The sequence below is a fragment of the Nelusetta ayraudi genome, unplaced genomic scaffold (genome assembly GCF_046127955.1).
Source record: "Nelusetta ayraudi isolate G7.1 ecotype Tasmania unplaced genomic scaffold, CSIRO-AGI_Nayr_v1 ptg000042l, whole genome shotgun sequence".
Classification (NCBI taxonomy): Eukaryota; Metazoa; Chordata; class Actinopteri; order Tetraodontiformes; family Monacanthidae; genus Nelusetta; species Nelusetta ayraudi.
This window is the reverse complement of record NW_027466092.1, coordinates 4,264,862-4,283,720: the sequence shown is the minus strand read 5'-3', so window position 1 is coordinate 4,283,720 and position 18,859 is coordinate 4,264,862. Positions and strand designations below refer to the sequence as shown.

The following is an 18,859-nucleotide window of genomic DNA, read 5'->3' as shown; positions in this document are numbered from 1 at the left end:
CTGAGCTGCAGATTGTACCTATTAAAACTTTAACAGTCACCACATGGACTCAATCCAAGACACATCCGAGCAGCAACAGTTCTGGTAATGGACTGGTCTGGGCCAAAGAGGGAGACTAAAACAAATAGTCCAAAACATTTTGAGCTGATTTGTTCAGAATTAAATTTTGCCAATGTAATGCAACATTGTTTTACAAAATTAAAAAATTATGAAAAATAAAAATTGACCATGTTGGAAAAATGTTATGGCATCAAATGTACATCACATAATTTAAGCATAACTGCACTGGCAGGCATGTCATGTCAGTTGAATAAATTAGAATTTTTTAATTATTAATCCTGTGTTCATTTAAAAAGAAAAAAAAAGAGGACCAAGCAAATACAGTAACGGATGGATTTTTTTGTCACTTCTGATGATTTCCCTTTCAGGTTGAAAATATATTAGGCTGTTGATATTTATTAGATATGATTGATATATTAGAAAGACTACTAAAGTCAGTTGTGGATGGTTGTGGAAGTCTTTATGTCATTTTTAAATTTCAAAGAAAAAACAAAACCCAGTCTTAGGAGGAGTTGTTGCTTATGTTTGGAAAACAAAATATGTTGATTGAGTGAATGGCATAACATATATTCTATATTCTTGGCATCTTAACATTCTTCATAGAAAACAACTTGGGCAGTACAATATGACTACAAATCGTTCTGTATTTATTGAATTATTCTTCCTCCAAATGACATTCTTGCTCTCATGTAAACGTTTGTAAATGTTTTTCCATTTGTAAATTCTGAGAGGAACACACAATTGCATCATCCATTGTTTCATTTCCAGGCACACTGAGATTGTATCAAATAGTTCCCATACAGAGTCATAATCACCTTTCACGCCATTCATTCAGCAAGACACCTTTAGCTCTGTTGAACCTCACCATGAAACTGTGTGAAGTGGAGCAGTTTGAACCAATGAGGGAATACACGCAGACCGTCCTTGGGTGACGTGTAGAACGTGATGTGGTGTCACTGGTACATTTCAAACTGTGCACACAATGTGTTTGAAGGAAAAATAAATCACATCAACTCGGATGAATTTATGTTTTTTTTCCCCCGATGCGATCCAAGGTGCTGCGCATCCAATATTTCTCTGCTGCGGGGCCTCAACAGCTGCTGAAGTACAGACCTGGGCTCCCTGGTGGTTGTTTTGCCAGTAAAAGAACGCCATACATGGGCCGATCTCCCGCCTCCCTCGCCGCTCTGGATGGGAGAAACAGAATATCATCTGGGAAACGGAACACCCTCGTCGTAGCCCACCAACGGCTGTTCCCGGTAACGCAGAGACGCCCGCTGGCACGGCATGAAACGCATAACTCTTGCATGGGAGTGGATCTGAGGTTTACAGCTTGGGCTTCTTACCCAATTAGACTGGATCATGGAGGCAAAACAAACAAGTTTTTACAATCTGTCGGCTCTGTCAGGAGAGGGGGCCGGGGATACGCAATTCCCAGCTCTCCTTTATCACAACCTGTCAGAGTGACTGCCCAGGTACAAGGATAAGCAGCAGCAGCAGCAGCTTACAGACAGACAAAATGCTCATCCAAATTAAGTCACAAAATGTAGGTCCACTCTGTTCCGGAGGCCTCAGGTCCAGTTTTAGTCAAAGTTGATTTGATCTGTATTTCACTTTTAATTTATCTTAACGTGGCATATAAGATGCAATATTTCCTAAACTCTTTTAAATTTGTGATATATTCATCTGCTACAGAGCACAAAGAAAGCATTTTTAGAGAGTTGAGTTGAATACAATTTGCTTTATTTGCATAGCAGCAGAGTAAAAGAAATAGGAAACTTTTGACAGGAGCAAACTTGGAAAGTGATTATAATTGTTTCTAGTTAGCTGCTGTACATTGCAGCTTAAAATCAAAGTCACTCATTATTCTTGTTTTATTCTTTTGATCTAAAAAAAAAAAATGCCACCCAGTTGAAATAAAACTGAATCCAAAGACAGTCTTTGGCAGCAATGACTAAGATGAAGCTGGTTGGATTTTTCAGAGTACCTGAGATTTCCTGCTTCTTCATCTGTAGAGTAAAATACCTGACTATACTAGTGTTCTGAGAGTGACAAATGTTAGCGGTGAGCAAGGTGGACCCGCTATCCAGAGCGATATTTTGAACTTTATCATACTCTTTAGACAGCATTCATTTAAAACTAAAATGAAGGATTTGACAGCACAATCGACTGGACAATCAAAAATCTTTATTTGTTTCACCAAAAGATACAAAATGCTATTTTCTTTTTAAGAGAAAGTGAGGTACAAGAACTGCATGAAAGTATATGTGAAAATAAATAGGTGGGGGAAAAACAAGCACAAGCACAAGCATATATATATATATATATATATATATATATATATATATATATGTATATATATATATATATATATGTATATATGTATATATATATATATATATATATATATATATATATATATATATATATATATGTATATATATGTATATATATATATATATATATATATGTATATAAAAGAGTGACTGGAAAGAATGTCACTGAAAAATATCTTACAACTCAATCATCTGGATGAAACAAAGCTGCGAGTACAAGACCCCTGCCTTTCATTCAAACGGCCCAACAGCTGAGAAATGAAAGCGACATGAATAATGTAATGCTGAGAAATACATGTGGTGCATTAAAAAAAAAAAAAAAATCATAGGATGGTTGAGCCATATACACTAAAAAGAGAGTCAGTCACAGCTGTTTCATACCTCAGTGCAAGTTTGCAACCTTCATTTCTGCAGAAGACAAAAGAGAGCATGACAAGGGAGCGAGTCGGGAGGAGTGAGGCAACATGAGGATTGTGATTGATGTCTCATGGTATTTCAATCAGCAGCACTATCAGCAGACCACACGGAAAAAACAGGCAAAATTCTGCATGGCTGATATTTATTGAGGAGCTAAGAAGGATTCCGTGTTGTGGTGAATTTCACTGTTGTGGTGACAAAAGCGTCTAATAGGTCTTCAAGGGGAAAAGTGTTTTGTTGAATTTTTGTTTGTCTGCTTTTTTTTTGTGCAAAGCAGAGCAGGGGATGTACTATTTACCTTCGACTCTCATGTGTCCATCGTCCTCCGCACTTTACGTTCTAGTCTCGTAGCAGAGCACAGGTTGAATGCGATGAAACCCACAGGAGGCAGGAGACAGATGGACTGAGATTTTTTCAAATGGCACGTAAGGAAAGACGGTGGTTTCTCTGTGTCAAGGAATGAAAAAGGAGAAACGATTGCGTACAGACAAAAAAAAAACAATATGCAGACGATGGTGAATTATACCTCGACCATACCCATGGCACAGTTGTTATTGTACTGTGGATGTACTGTTGTGCTGCAAAATCTTGATATTGTTGCATTCCTATTCATGACCCATTGCATTAAAGGAAGATTCACTGAAAGGTCAGGTGGTGTAATCCAGGCAAGTTTTTACACAAAAACACAAAAACTTTTGTACACATTTCAGCATGTCTGTAACTCTACTGAGGGCTGTTGGTGATGGCCTTGAGGATATCGCATGTATTCTTTGACACAACCTCCTTCAGCTTCCGTATTCGCCGTGGGCTGGATGTACCAACGTAGCTCTCCGGCTGCAGCACGGCCATGCCGTCGTGTGAGTTGCCCATGATGATGACTTGTCCTTCAGCAGCAGCACCTGTGATGTTGGGACATGGGCAGTTCCAGTCCATGTTGAGGAAGGTGACCTCCAGTGGCTCCTTTCCAAAAAAGCGTAGACCCATCTTCTCATCCTTCAGGATCTCCTCAATGACCACTAGGGCATGGCCAGAGTCCTTCTCCTCGGTGAGCTCCGTCATGCGACCCAGGATGACGAAGTCGCTGCGGCAGAAGCTGGTCACCATCTTGCCCCTGGGCTTGCAGGCCTTGCAATGGTGATTTTTAGGGTAGGGGCACATCTCCTCGCAGGCCTCCCTGGATTCAAAATTGTTTTCATTGCCCTCGCAGCCACCATAGATGAAAGACTGACACTGGCGCAGGCTGCTGCTGTACGCCCAGCGAGGCTCGTAGGCCTTGCAGGGGCCCTGGAGGGAGGGGAGGCCACAGGGGCCCGACAGCTCCGGACCGCAGCACTCCATACATTCTTCGTATATGTTGAAAACCTTCCTGGGCTGCTGGCTGCTGCTGCTGCTGCTGCTGCTGCTGCTGCTGCAGTAGGTGAAGGAGAAGCAGTTGTTGGTCTTGGACTCGTAGTACCAGCTGACCTTCTCCAGCTCACTACCACAATCCTCTGAGTTGTCAGGGGGTCTCTGGCACTCTTCAGGCAGGCAGCCGGTCACATTCTTGAGCTCGAGCGTCTTCAATGGCTCCGTGGGCAGCACCATGAGCGGGTAGCTGGCTTGAACAGAGCCGGATGGGTTCTGAGCAGTGCAGGTATAGACCCCCGAATCACCGGCCTGGGCATTGTAGATGACCAGCTGGCCAATGTTGGTGACCACCATGTTGCCAAGCACGTGATTTCGCCTCATGATCACTCTCTCCGCGCCCTCCGGGAGCTGCCTCTCCCAGGTGACCTCAGGCCGGGGGCGACCGGTCACGTCGCACAGGAAGCTGGCGGTGTCACCCTCGTTCACGGTCTGTTGAGCCGGGTTGCTGACAACCAGGGGCGGCTGAGGCACGGTGGGGGACGGGATGGTGGCCTGAAGCGTGGCGGTGGTCGGCCGCGGAGTGGTGGCTTGCGGCAGCGAGGGGCTGGTGTTGGGCCAGCTGAGGTGAAAGCGGCACGTGACCACCGACAGGGTGATACCCTTGGAGCACGCCTCGGCATCCATGTAGCACTTGTTGTAGTAGGTCATGCCGTCCGAGGCACAGGTGAAGTTAGGCTCCCTCTCGCAGCGGTCGCGGCACTTGCATACCGGCTGGCCGTCCCAGATGTCACACTCGGACCCTTGCTGGGTGCACATGAAGCTGGCGCAGGTGGCTTCCCTGGGCATCCCCACCGGGCCTTTCTTTCCGTCCACGTAGCGGGCAGCCACACAACTCCGATTGCCGCACACATTCTGGCAACACTTCTCAAACGACTCGCACTCCTGTCAGAGAGGACAGACTTGTGATGTGAGGGAGAAGGACGGGCATGCAAAGGTTACACTTTGCGAACATGTCCTTTGAGCTTTCTGCGCATATTTTTCCACCATAAATGTATACATGCATTTTTATTTATTTTTTTTAACAATCATACATTGACTTGACAATATAACTTTGGTTGCCTGCCCTGCACTTTCTCACAGGAGCAAGTCTATTCAGTTCCTTGCTTGGCTACTCTCTCTTTTTTTCCCTCTTGTTTGGTCTTCATTTGCTCTCTGACACCTTTGTCATCGAGACTAGTTAGCAGCCTCTCTACAGCCAGTAGAGATGTGTTGTTGTGGTCCTGCAAGACATGTTCTTGCAAGAGCACTGGACAGGCCACCAAAGTTATACAGCTCATGACAACCTGGGGCGCGGTGTCAGTAGTAGTCTCCTGATTAAGCGTCAGTGATTTTTTTTTTTTTTTTTTTTTTTTTAATGTATGTATATGTATATTGAAACTGCAGTTTTATAGAACTTCACAGATCTGCATCGTAGAAATATTTGTTCAATCCAAAAGGATCAAAGACAGTTGAACTTAACTTAAATGAACAAACTGAACTGAACCAAATATGTCTGAAGTTTTTGTTTGTTGTGCATTACCTTGTCGGACAGGCATTCTCTCGTACACGTGCTCATGGCATCCACCCACAGGTTGGGGTTCATGTCGTTGGGACAGATGCCCGCGTGGGAGTAGGTGACATGAGGCAGCGCTCCCACCTGCTGCCGCTCCGTCCACACCGTCACGCACGCCGCCAGGATCCAGATCGAGCGCGGGAACCGCAGCATCCACAGCATCTCCGGAGCGGGACGCGACGCAAAGAAGCGATGAACAAATACGGCGCGCGCGCAAAGGAACTTCGCACTTGTGGCGCGAGGACGAAAGTGTGCGAGGTCGGTGCGTGCTGATGGGGTTGAAGGCAGTTGAAGGGAGTTGACTATGGACCCGCGGCTCTCACTGCGAACAGAACTCGCCCACTGATGACCGGGAACATGACAGTTGTGGGCTGCTCCAGAGGTGCAAGAGGCAGGAGTGGGAGTCGCCGGTGGGCTCTGGTTCGGGGCCACCGGATCACCTGCTGCTTAAAAAGGTTCGCCGGTTACACCGTTTAACCCTTGAGTGGCAGCAGCGGCGCAGTGCGGAGAGGTGACGCTCAATTAAAAGAAGTGAACAGAAGACCGTGAAAGGTAATTTGAACATGTTTCATGGTCCCCGCCGTTCGAACACGCTTTTTTTTTTTTTTTTTTTTTTTTTTTTCCACTTTCGGAATTCGTTTATTAGGACTTTGCATTTAATAAGTGTATAAGAATATTACAACATAGTATATATGTATGTAAGTGTTAATTTCCTCCCAATGTTCTTTCTTATTACAATACAATAAATTCGTTTCAATACGTTTTTTGTTATTATTATTTTTGCTCGTTTTGTGGAGGGGGGGGGGGGGGGTTGCTGTCGCACCGAACCCACTTTTAGAGTAGAGTAGATTGCACATGGGCTGTTGCCCAATGCATAAGAATTTCTGTGTTACTTCTTGGTCCAGGTTGGATATCTGGAGAGTGTTGACTGTTTTCCTTATCACTGATGGTTTTAAGAGCTCAACTTTCTCCTCATTTGTTTTTCTCTGTTGATCTTTTGTTCTTTGGAAACCAGAGAAATGACTTCAAACAATTATTGTGATATTTTACATTACTTCAATTTTATATAGGCAAATCGGATGTTAACTACACAACTTCCCCTCGCAAACGAGTTATATTTTTGCATACATATTTTTTGTTGTGATTTTGCATATTAGAAAAACAATATATTCAAAATAATCCAAAATTTCGAGTAGATACCGTCCTCGTTCGACTTAATGTCTTTCTTCAGAGAAGTTTCCACTATGACAGTCACACTAAAATATGTTTTCCAATAAGTTTTGATTTAAGACATTTTTTCCTTTCGGTTTAACGGAGTTCAAGATAATAATAAAAAACATATTATTATTTTATTTTTATTTATTTTTTTATTATTATTATCGTTATTAGTAGTAGTAGTAGTAGTAGTAGTAGTAGTACTGTTATTACCGTTATTACTGTTATCATAATTATTATTATTACATTCCACTCTACATTTATTCCTGGGTTCTGTGTTCTCTGCCTGCCTGGCACAAAGTATGTCTTTGTACACAGGATTACATGTTTTAGAGCACAATCTTGAATGGAAATGTACAGCCTTCTCTGTTGAGACTAAAATGTTAGTCTTGGCCGAGCAGAGGTTAGATGAGGTGAGATGAGGACAGGGTGACTAAAATATGCATGAAAAAAAAAGGATCAGGCGATGGGGTCGTCTGGTGCACAGAGTAGGTGAGCTGCGGCTCAGGTTGAATGAAGGTGTTTTTTTGTAATGTTTCTTTTGTTTTTATATCATTCCTGCTGGTTTCTTTCAGAGTTCAGCTGAGGACAAGGAAGTTATCGGACCACCTTTGGCTGCAATAGTAGTAGACTCCTGCTGCTCCCATGTGCTGGTGCATTACAGTGTCTGTTTCTGATGCAGACTAGGTGGTTTGTCTGTCTCTCTCCTCTGTGTGTGTGTGTGTGTGTGTGTGTGTGTGTGTGTGTGTGTGTGTGTGTGTGTGTGTGTGTGTGTGTGTGTGTGTGTGTGTGTGTGTGTGTGTGTGTTTCAATGTTTGTTCCTGACAAGCAAATAAATAACACCTGTTTATCTGGCATTCTCCAAGACCCTGGCTGCAGGTCTCACTCCTGTAATAAGGATTATGGCTGCTCTATTTTACCTTCGAATGAGATCAACTGCACACATTCTGTGCATATTTCAACAACTTCTTACAATCTAACTTTAAACTTGGAGAATATTTCTGGTGTTCTGGTTATGTCTAGTGGTTATTGGTTACTCCAGGCTTCAGGCTAAGTGAATAAAATAAGCGAAAGCACAAAATCATCCTTGGATTGGCTCCCAGCTGAGGTTCATTGAGTACAAAACAACAGCTTCAGGAAATCCAATTATTGTCATTAAATATTATACACAGTGAAATTACTTATAAAAATAAATTGTTAATAAGACAACTACATTCTTGTAGTTATTGTACTCTCGTAGTCTATTATTATTATCATCATTACATAACAATAATAATGATAATAATAATAATAATAATAATTTCTCTGTGGGCTTACCAGCTTGAGTCTGGTGTTGAACTTAACAGCTCCATTAAGAAAGCTAAGACCTCATAAAGAGCCTTTTGTTGTATGAAATGTGCTTTTACCATTCCGTACAAGCACACTGGTATACCTGGTTGTTTTGTTCAAAATACTCACAGCTGTAAACGTTATGGTGGAAAATAGGGGAACAATAAAGCTTTTTGTATAACACAAAAGCATTGTTTGCTCAGTCAGAGGTGGTAGTTAAATAAATGATTATGAAAGCATGTTGTGAAAACAAAGTTAGTTTACTTTTCTTTATTTAATTTTGTTGGTCAGCATGGCCCCTATTTTCAAGATACAGACAACATTTTGATAGTCCCATATCATACCTATTCTCTTTTTATTCTTTTCATTTTGTTAAATGATCCTCCTGGACACCTGTGGAGAAGCCTGATACAATTATTTATGACTCAAAGAGAGACGTTTCAGTGTGTAGCAAGCAGAAGAAGTTAATGTTGAACTTTCCTCATTGAGGATGGTCGCCGAGAGGCCCATGTTGTTGTTAGAAAATGTTGATGTAATGATGTAAAATTGATGTTGTTGATGTAAAATGTAATTTCAATAGTACAGGACCTTTACACATTCATTCCAAATGTTCTTCATAAAATTCTTCACCTCATTATCCCAGATGAAGTCACGAGTCTGCAAGCCACTTTACGAGCTTACGGGTGCTTGCTCTGCCGCTCAAACGTTTTTCTGTAAAGTCCAAACATTGATTTAGAATAGCCAGGTATCTGTTTGATTGACTATGACTGCCCTCTAGTGGGTGAGAGAATATCTCGCACTCTGGTTTGGTTACAGTAGCTATTACAGTAGCTTAGCTCTATTAAAAAGTGAATGCTATCTCACGCATGTGTTACCATTATCAATATGTGCAATGAATTCAACCAAACAAGTAATTTACAGTCACAGTGAGAAGGGTTCCACATACAGTACAGTGCACACATACAGACTCTGAGCTGCTACCGTTCCCGTATTAGTGGGGTAACCTCAGGCATTAACATCTGGGTGTGGCTACCTTCCTTAAAAACACAACAATTTATTTAAAAGAAAATGGGTTGGGGCTGGAAATTTAGTTCACATGATGTAAGAAAAGCCAAACAGGAATAAGAACACCTGTCTAAAGGAGGATCCAGATAAGTAGTTACTGTCACATCTCTCAAATCACTGCCATAAATAGCACTGCTTGAATTTGTTCCATCTGTAAAACTCCAGAATGGCATGTGTTCGTGAAAGTGTTACATTTTGAATAAACTGTCCCTTTAAGTAACGATGTTGCTTCACTTTAATGTCAAAAACAAACCACAAGCAGCAAACATTTCTTAATAAATGCATTTTATTGTGTCATATTTTGGTGGTATATAATTCAAGTCTTTATAGATTTGGTTCACAAGAGAATCACACACTGAGCAAACATCCCTAAATGAAACAACTTTTTTCATAACAACTTAAATAATGGTACAGTACAAAAATAAGTGAGAGAATCACGAAACGAGTGTGTTTCTTCTTCTTCTTCTGAGGAAAGTACAGTGGCACAGTGCTTTTCCTTGTAAAAAAAAAAACACGACATGAAAACAAAAGGTCCTTTTGTTTTGTTTTTTCTGTACGGCTTTTTTCACTGCACTATGTAATGATACATTCACTGGCTTTGTTTTTCATCCCACTGGCAGAAGGCACTGAAGGGCAGGCTTGGACCACCTAATGCTTGCAGATATGGCTTGATTTTATTTTTTCCTATTTGAATGCCAAAGAGACAGTGTTTCACACGCAGCGCAAAACAGTCAGCGTCAGAAACGTACAAAACAATCAAAGTGTGTTTTTTTTTTTTAAATGTCCTGAATTATTCTCTGACAAACTGTTAGCAGCTGCCACAATGATCCAAGTCAGCAAAGAAGTCCAGACTTAATTTGAAAGCGAGAGAACCTCTTCAGCTCCGCCACCAACTCTGAACTTCAGGTCTGACTGAACGGAAAGTGAGCTGATCCTCGACTCGGCTTGGTTAAAGCTGTGGCCACAAGGGGGCTCTACTGCACCAGACCCGCATCCTTCGCCATGCTGTAGAAGATTCCTTTCTGGGAGATGAGGTTTGTAGGAGTGTCGAACTCTGCGATCTGTCCCTTGTCCAACACCAGCACTCTGTAGAAGGAGAGGAAAGATTAGTTGATTTAAATGCAGGTTTTTAATAAGTCCACTGCGTAAATAATGTGTTTACAGCCAAGCCGGGTCGTTCTGAAAATCAATCAGACCTTGTCTGACACGTATCTCACCACCAACCATCTGGATGACGGTTTAAAGCTCCAGTGCGCAATATCTGGCCTGATTTATGATTTTTATATTGGTAAAAACTCAATATACTGCCCATTAATACATTAATAAAAGTGTATATTTGCAGTACAATAAGTGTAATTTAGTTTTCCTACCGTTAGAATAGTTCTTATAAGAATATACATAGATCAAGGGTCTTGCTCCCACTTAGCTGCCATCTTGCACCGCTATATTTCTAAGGAAGCCTGGCGTGGACAATCCAGCCCAACTGACATTGTACTTTTAGTGCCAGTGTTTCCTCATTGGGGGCCCTCCACACTGGGAGTTACGCCTGGTGTGCCCATAGGGGCACTGCAGACCATGGTGCCTCCTTGTGTGGACGGCTCCCCATAGTGGCCTTTCCTCACCCGATTCTTCAGTGACAAGCTATTTTATCCAATGTCTGTGTGAATACGGGGGTGGGCGTTTGTCTGTGTGCGTTGGTGTGGAGGGGTGGGTCCATATGGGGTTGGGGGAGGGGCAGTGGAGCTTTTTATTTTTTCTCATCGTTACTAGTATGGTTGTTGTTCTTATTATCATTAAAAAAAAAATTGTATTTTTGTTTTGTTTTTGTTAAACACTGTGGGTTGCATATCTTGTGTATGAACAGTGCTATATAAATAAAGTTTATTATTATTATCATTATTATTATTATTATATCGAAATGCTTCTGAAAGCTTAAGTTAAACATTCTGGAGGGAAAAAGCAAAAGTGAGCGCACACTGTCCACGGGGCCGCGCTGGTTTCTTGTGTGTCTATCGGTGTGCGTGCCGCACCTTGTGTAGTCCATGATGGTGTTGAGCCTGTGCGCTATGGTGAAGACAGTGCAGTCCTCAAACTGGGTGCGGATGGTGGACTGGATGAGGTCGTCAGTCTCCAGGTCGATGGCAGCCGTGGCCTCGTCCAGGATGAGGATCCTGGTCTTCCTCAGGAGGGCTCGGGCCAGGCACACCAGCTGCCTCTGACCCACACTGAGGACACAGCGACATCGCAGGAAAACGCGTGAAAAGCGGAAACTCGGCCCACTGCGGCCTTTCCCACCTCCCGTGAACCCGCACCCACCTGAGGTTCTCCCCTCCCTCCGCGCACTCCAGCTCCAGCTTGGCCGCCTGGTTGCTGACAAACCTGTGGAGGTGCGAGTGCTCCAGAGCTTTCCACACTTCTTCGTCATTGTACTTGTCAAAGGGGTCCAGGTTCATCCGCAGAGAGCCTGAGAACAGCACAGGCTCCTGTGGCAGAAAAAACACAGACTGACCTTGAGCACTAAACAGGAAATATTTGCTTCATTTTAAGGTTACAGATTATTGTGTATTCATTCAGTCTGATAATTGTACTCATTAAAATATATTTTTTAAAGATGTTGCAGGTATTAAAATGGGTCAAGGCAGGGTGAAAATATTGAGAAGGATTCAACCCCTGTAGCGGGGTCTCGGGGGCGCACTCCCAGAATTTTGAATATTTAAAAGTATCAATCTGATGCATTTTGAGAGTAAAATCAAAATGCATCACTATGAAACAGAACAAGAGTTTTATGAAGTCACACACACACACACACACACACACACACACACACACACACAAACGCACACTCACACACGCACACACACGAGGTCTAACGTTAATCAGTGTTTCTTTTTAGCCAGCAAACTACCTCACATTAACAATAAATGTAGCTTGATAGCAATGTTATCACTCCTGCTGGGGGGGGATCTACACAATTTATGTAGGTCAACTACTTTGCTTTCAAAATTGCAAATCATTTTTGCTCAAAGGTAAGTGATTTTCATTCCTGGTCTTCACAGAAATATTAAATAAGAAATCCTGGCTTTTGATTGATCCAGTGCCTACAAATGTAATTCTAAAATTCATAACGTAGGACATGATAAAATCTGAGTAAGCCTGTGGCAGCATCATCATCATGCACAACAAACCTCGGAAGGTGGGTATCAAACAGGGGGTTTGATGATGTCAACATGAAACATAAACAGTGAGTTGAGAGAGAATAAACACTGACACACTACACCAGAGGCCCTTTACATTAGTGCAAGGGTCTGGTACCCAGAGCGGGGCAACATATGGAGACTTCTCCGTCTCCGCACGTGTACCTGCGGGATGATGGTGAGCTTGGAGCGGAGGTCGTGCAGTCCGATCTCGGCGATCTTCACGTCGTCGACGGTGATCTCTCCCTCCGCCGCCTCCAGCAGCCTGAAGAGGCACAGCGTCATGGACGACTTGCCGGCTCCGGTGCGACCAACGATACCAATCTGGGCGGGAAAATACAGATTGATTGGTGGAGTAGGACATTTTTGACTCGCTCGAACCCCCCCCACCCCCGGAAGGCTGGGCCCCACCTTCTCTCCTCCTCGGACGCTCAGCGACAGCTGCTTGAGGACGAGGTCCAGTCCCTCCCGGTAGCGAACGCTGTAGTCGTGGAACTCCACGTTGCCATGCGTGGGCCATTCAGGCGGCGGCTTCTTGTCCTCCACCTCCCAGGGGGCCTGTGAGCAGAAAGCGCTGCGTTAGGGAAACTTTTTCTGAACAACTCGTTAGCGCGACTCGCTTTTTTTTTCCTCGGCAGAGCTGATTTGTCCATCACTCCGACAGGCTTTAAAGAGTCGAAGGACCACGCTGTGCGGAGTCACTCGGAGCAGCCAAACATTTACTTCACCTCGGGGACACACTGGGAAGTCCCAAACAAAGGCTTCCGCTATAACGGCTCTAACAGCGCTAGAAGGACTCTGTGTTGCAACAGCTGCGACAAAGCCTGAGCGTGCACAGCCTGCGCTGCAGCAGAAACACCTTGGTTGGCAGGGAGCAGGCCCACACTTCTGGATCTCATTAGAGTTTATAGACAACTTGGAGGCAGGATGTTTTGTGGAATGTGTGTAATTTCAGTTCTTGGAGTTTTTTAACAACAGCTCAAAGTGAATATTATTTTAGTCCGAAAGGCAAACAGATGAACAGCTGAGCCACGATAAGGGCCATGATTACCTGACTATTTTATCTTTCGACTATTTAAGTCAGGGCCATGTGAAAAAGCATGATCAGATACCTCTGTCTTGGTCTCAGAGTACTCCTTGACTCTCTCCACGGCCACGATGTTGTTCTCCAGATCTGAGGACATTCTCACCATCCAGTTCAGAGACATGGTCACCTGGACAATTAAAAACACAGTTCAAAGTTCAGTTGCCACGATCATTTAGTGCTGAATATCTTGATTAAGAGTGCACACATTACAAGGGTGAAGAATGGAATGGTAAACCAAGGAAAAAGTCATTTCTTCCACCACTTCAACAGGCTGAAGTCCAGCTGACTAGTGAATCCAACGATGATTAAAAACACAACTAGCAATCAGTGATCAAACTTAGAGGAAGGTCTTTTCTACACGATGTAAAACTAGGCAAAGCACTACTGCAGTAAATGGTTTTGACCACTGGGGGGTGTCGGATCTGATGTGAGTTCGTTCAAGTTTTTTTTATTAAGTGGATGCAGACTCTGTCGTTGCAACCGGATGTATTTCAGGCACAGAGTTTATGGTGAAATGTAGACGTTTAAGAGACAGATGGCAGGTGTAAGATTCTGAGGCTCACCTGAAGAGCGTAGGACACCGACAGACCCACTAGACCGGGGTTCAGGTCCCTCTTCCCGGTCACAGCAAACAGTGCAGCGAACAACACGATGCAGTTGCCAATGAACTCGATGCGAACTCCGAGCCACCTGTGGGACGGTTTTTCAGAAGGGTTACGGTCAAAATAAGTCCGAACCGAGAGAACTTGATTGTCACGCTTTAAAAGTGCTTATCTACCACGTGCTGTAGGAGAACTCCTAGTGGCTGCTACTGAACGGGACGCATTTTTAAGGTGGATAAATTCAGTAAGCTAACACGCTAACATCTGAGCTACAAACACAGTAAATCACAAAGGCAAAACAGTGATTTAAATGGACTCGTGACAGGCTTATAAACACCCTCACACAGGTCAATCCTCAACAAATCTGAATCTCATGAAAACGTTTGTTTCATTCCCCATATTCATAAACTAAAACTGATATACTACACATAAAGCAGAAAGCTTCCAGGCCTTTTGTTTAGGTCGCGTAAGTTGGATGGCTAACTGAGCACCGTAGTTCTGTGCACATATAACTGTGTATGAGCAGAAGTGTCCTTCTGGGAAAATGAAATGCTTCAGCATTTGGCACTAGGACACAAGGAACCATCACTTGAAGCACTCCAGTCTCTGTCCACCCCTTGTGAAGAGTGACAATCCTCGGCTGTGCTCATTCATCTCTTTTCCTCCCACACTTTATTCTTACAGTCAAATTTTCAATGAATGTTATGGTGAACAATGTTGCTTACAGTGAGCAGCAGTAACCTTCTAACATAATAACATATATTAAAAAAAAAAAAAAAAAAAAAAAAGACTTGGAATGGTTTATATTGTCTATAATATATTGTCTAAAATAAAGTTTTGAATTTCATTATGGAAAAGGTTTCCCACAAAATTCACATTTTTTGAGTTGGACCTGTGCACAATATATGAACTACAACTTCCTCAGTATTTATTTGGAAAGGTGATATTTGGACAGGCAACACTCAGCCATCTAAACCAGGTGGGGGAAAAAGGTGAGAGGTCCTGGTGGCGTTGGCCCGCCTCCGTGACGGCAGACACTGCGCGTACAAGAAGAAGAAACAGAAGATAGTGGGACACAGCCGCTGCTCTTCAGAGCTGACACGTACCTGTTGGACACTAAACCAGGGTAGTGACTCTTTTGGTTGTCATCCACTTTCAAATCACTCAGCGTAATAAAGGCAGAGTGTCTGCCATAGGCTCGGATTACACTACATCCGGTGACGGTCTCGGAGAAATGGGAGTATATGGGAGAGCGGCTGACCGACTCCAGACGCTTTAGCTGGCGAGACGTCGCCACATAAAATCTCTGAAGGGGGGGGGGGGAATAAAACAGACAAACACAACATTACAAGTGAATGCAGCCTCACAAGGTTATTGCTGTTATTTTCTGAACAATTACAATGGTGCATGACAAGGCCAGCCCACACTCACGCATCCACACACATTCAGCATAACAAAGAAAGCCAGTGTGAACCAAACACCTGCAGCAGCCTGTGTTAATATCTGCATTTTTTTTTTTGTTGTTGTTGTTTTTGTTTTTTGTCGGCGTTCCACTACCTTGCATTCACCACGTCTGGGATGAAGTGCCAGACTCAAATGAAATCTCGTTAAACTGCAGGTGTTTGGTTTTTAATCACACGTTTAATCAATAGATTTATGGTCTGATAATCACAATCATGAATTATGACGAAAATGGGAACTGATTGGCTTCAGAGATCGTTCGGACGAGGCAGGCGACTCAGATTTTGAGTTGACGATGATGCATTAGCAAGCGCGCAATGCAAACTCACTGAATATCAGGTTAGTAGAGGTGTGGAAGGTTAGCACTGGGGCTTTAAAGGACTCTGCTCCACAGCACAGACGCTGACATCGACAAGTGATTTTTTTGTGTGTTTGAAAACTAACAGTTATGAAAATAGAGAATGATTAATATTAGCTCCTTTTATCCACTAGCATTCTTTTAAACCTAAGCTAAAAACCTGCAGCAGACTGATGCAGAAGGAATAAGCAACAAACTGAGCAGCTAGTGAGCAAGTGTTGCAATATTGTAAAGCAAAAACGTGTGATCTTTTACTGGCGAGAGGAGGAAGACAGAAAACAAGTGAAGAAAAAAAATAAAAGATGGGGAAAAAATGAGAATAAGCAGGAGACAGAATTAAGCAGACGGATACGTAATACAAGAAAGAAAAAGAAATGAAAATAAGAGGAAGGAGAAAAAAGAAATAAGTAGTAATAATAATAAGATGAATTCTAACATCTCAACTCATTCCATAATAAAATGTTAATTTATTAATTTTTAATACATTTATTTGTACTAATAAATTAAATGACTTGTTATCACTAAAACTGGTGGATTGTAATGTGAAACTGTGCCACCTGGAGTCAGCAGGCAGAAGTGAACTTTGATCACTACTTGATTATCTAAAGTGAGTTTTCGTGAGTCGAATTCTCAAGAGGCCAATTTTCAGAACTTCAAAAAGCATGCCAGCATGATAAAACATAATCATTAATTCCTGGGAGGTTAAGCAAGTCAAAATAACTTATTATGATTCATTCTGGATGAAGCAGTGTCGTAGAAATAAACTACGAAAAATCAAAGTAAGTGCTGTGTTAAAACAGAGCTGCTTGGGTGACAGAAATCAATGTGACCTCGTAGACTCTCAGCAGATCAGCGGTTTCAAATGACTGCAGCGGATCTCGCCGTCTTTTCAGCAGAGGAAAAGTCAATGTCAAAGAAGTCATTATACCCAATTAAAATTGAATGAAATAAAAATGTTACGCGTCACTTCTGCCGCTATCTAAGTGCAGTCTACAGCTACACACCGGCAATCGAGAGTCCCATTTCACGGAAACAACAGTTCTGCGAATCAGCCCTTTGTGATTTCACAAAGAGGATATTTGCTGTTTTCTGGAGATCCACAGATGCAGATAGATTCTGAAAGCAGATGCAGTTCTGGACCTCCGAGGACTCTTGAGCCAGCGAACACTAGTCGACGACACAAGACTTTGACTGCAGCTAACCTCTACTGCTAGAAGCGCACTGATTGGTGCGTTAAGAACGTATACAACAGTCTACCAGCACACACACTCAAAACATGCATGCCTTTAGTAATGAGTTAGCAGACTTGTTTCCTATTTACCTGGACCCACCAATAGAACACCATTAATGGGACTATGACTATGACGAACATTGGGGTGAGGGCAGAGCATATGAGCAGCACATTCAGTGTGTACCAGAAAGTGCGCATCCATATGTCAATATTGTCAGGAATGTGGGAGTCTATAGCATCCACGTCCTTGCTGAAGCGGTTTAGTAACCGCCCAGTAGGGGTGCTCTCGAAGAAGGTCTGCGGAGCCCGCAGGACCCCCTGAAGCATGTTGCCGTGCATGAACTTGGCTGCGCGCAGCATACTGTGGGCCCGGCACAGCAGGCAGTTAACCAACAACAGCGCACCTGCAGGAAGGGAGGAGGTTCAGGTATGAAGGCACAAAAAAAAAAAAAATCACCTATGCTACACAGACAAGGCACTCGTCCTCTCTCTCTCTCTCTCTCTCTCTCTCTTTTGTCTGCTAAATATATATATATATATATAATATTTGGTATATTTTTTGAAATATTTTTAAAATATTGGATATAGGACCATTAACAGTTGTTTAGGGTGAGACATTTTTGCTGGTGCTTTTTTTTGTGTGTGCTGCCATGATGCTAAAATGAGAGGGCATTTGCTTTAGTGGATTAGAATTAGAATTTGCAGGAAAGACCATCCGTCGCCAGTCCTCTTGGAGTTGCAAAACCAGGAAATTGTATTGTTGCTTATAACTGTGATGGTGGAAATGTGATATTCAGAGGCACAATAAAAAAAAAAGAAGCAAACTATATAATGTCAGTCAAGTTAATAGTGATGCGCATTAGCTAGCTTAACAAAACAACCAGATTCAAGCTGGGTTACACTAAAACTCTTGCTGCCAGCTCAGAATACTAAAATAATACATTGTTCCCTCTAAGTGGGACATCTCTTGAGCCGACTATTTAAAGAGTAAACACAGAAAAGAGGCTCTTCAATTTCCTGTGCCAGCACTGTTCCCTGGCTTTGACATCTGCATGGATACAGATCAAATACAACAGCTAAAAAAAAAAAAAGGTTCAATTACATCTGGAGCCATTTCACAAAGTTGAGTGAGTGACTGAGTGCTCTGACTGAGGTAGATTTTAAAAAGTGCTTAGATAACCACCTGTCATCCAATAAGCCGACTACTGTGTTTGCTTTTTTACAATTTCTAGTTTCTTTTACAACAATTTCTCTCTCACATCTTTCAATTAATGAAAGAAGTCATCCATGTGATGCTGAGCAATCCACTGATATTGAGTGATTTTTTTCTAATGTTTTTTAGTTCAAGATAAAACTAAGATGTAATGACGTTGCTACGCCACTAGATGGAGGGTGAGCTCAGTGAAGGGGCTGTACAAAGGTACTTTTCCTACCTGTTGCTAATCCTACATTTTTACTTGGTCTCAACAATTATCTGAGTGTGTGTGTGTGTGTGTGTGTGTGTGTGCGTGCGCGCGAGTGTGTGTGTGTGTGTGGGTGGGTGGG

At 42.7% G+C, this 18,859-nt stretch overlaps 2 protein-coding genes and 1 long non-coding RNA gene across 4 annotated transcripts in view; 1 reads left to right on the top strand and 2 right to left on the bottom strand.

Moving 5' to 3' along the window:
• Positions 1-2,488: 2,488 nt before the first annotated feature.
• Positions 2,489-6,367, bottom strand: wfikkn2b (WAP, follistatin/kazal, immunoglobulin, kunitz and netrin domain containing 2b). Its single transcript, XM_076033757.1, has 2 exons — positions 5,740-6,367; positions 2,489-5,102 (listed from the first exon to the last, which is right to left on the bottom strand). Exons 1-2 carry the CDS (start codon positions 5,932-5,934, stop codon positions 3,537-3,539), a joined length of 1,761 nt encoding a protein of 586 aa, XP_075889872.1. The 5' UTR covers positions 5,935-6,367; the 3' UTR covers positions 2,489-3,536.
• Positions 6,193-7,783, top strand: LOC142893305 (uncharacterized). Its single transcript, XR_012927685.1, has 2 exons — positions 6,193-6,324; positions 7,563-7,783. It is a non-coding gene; the product is annotated as an uncharacterized LOC142893305 (long non-coding RNA).
• A 1,866-nt stretch (positions 7,784-9,649) lies between these two features.
• abcc3 (ATP-binding cassette, sub-family C (CFTR/MRP), member 3) overlaps positions 9,650-18,859 on the bottom strand; it is a 43,624-nt gene continuing 34,414 nt past the window's right edge. Inside the window, exons 23-31 of one of the 2 annotated variants that reach the window (XM_076033754.1) lie at positions 17,405-17,718; positions 15,371-15,570; positions 14,226-14,352; positions 13,688-13,789; positions 12,987-13,133; positions 12,741-12,899; positions 11,698-11,864; positions 11,412-11,606; positions 9,650-10,467 (exon numbers count right to left, since the gene is read on the bottom strand). In XM_076033754.1, the coding sequence (XP_075889869.1) occupies positions 10,356-10,467; positions 11,412-11,606; positions 11,698-11,864; positions 12,741-12,899; positions 12,987-13,133; positions 13,688-13,789; positions 14,226-14,352; positions 15,371-15,570; positions 17,405-17,718 (1,523 nt within the window). In that variant the 3' untranslated portion in view covers positions 9,650-10,355. The remainder of the gene's footprint in view (positions 10,468-11,411; positions 11,607-11,697; positions 11,865-12,740; positions 12,900-12,986; positions 13,134-13,687; positions 13,790-14,225; positions 14,353-15,370; positions 15,571-17,404; positions 17,719-18,859) is intronic. The other variant, XM_076033755.1, reaches the window with a different exon arrangement.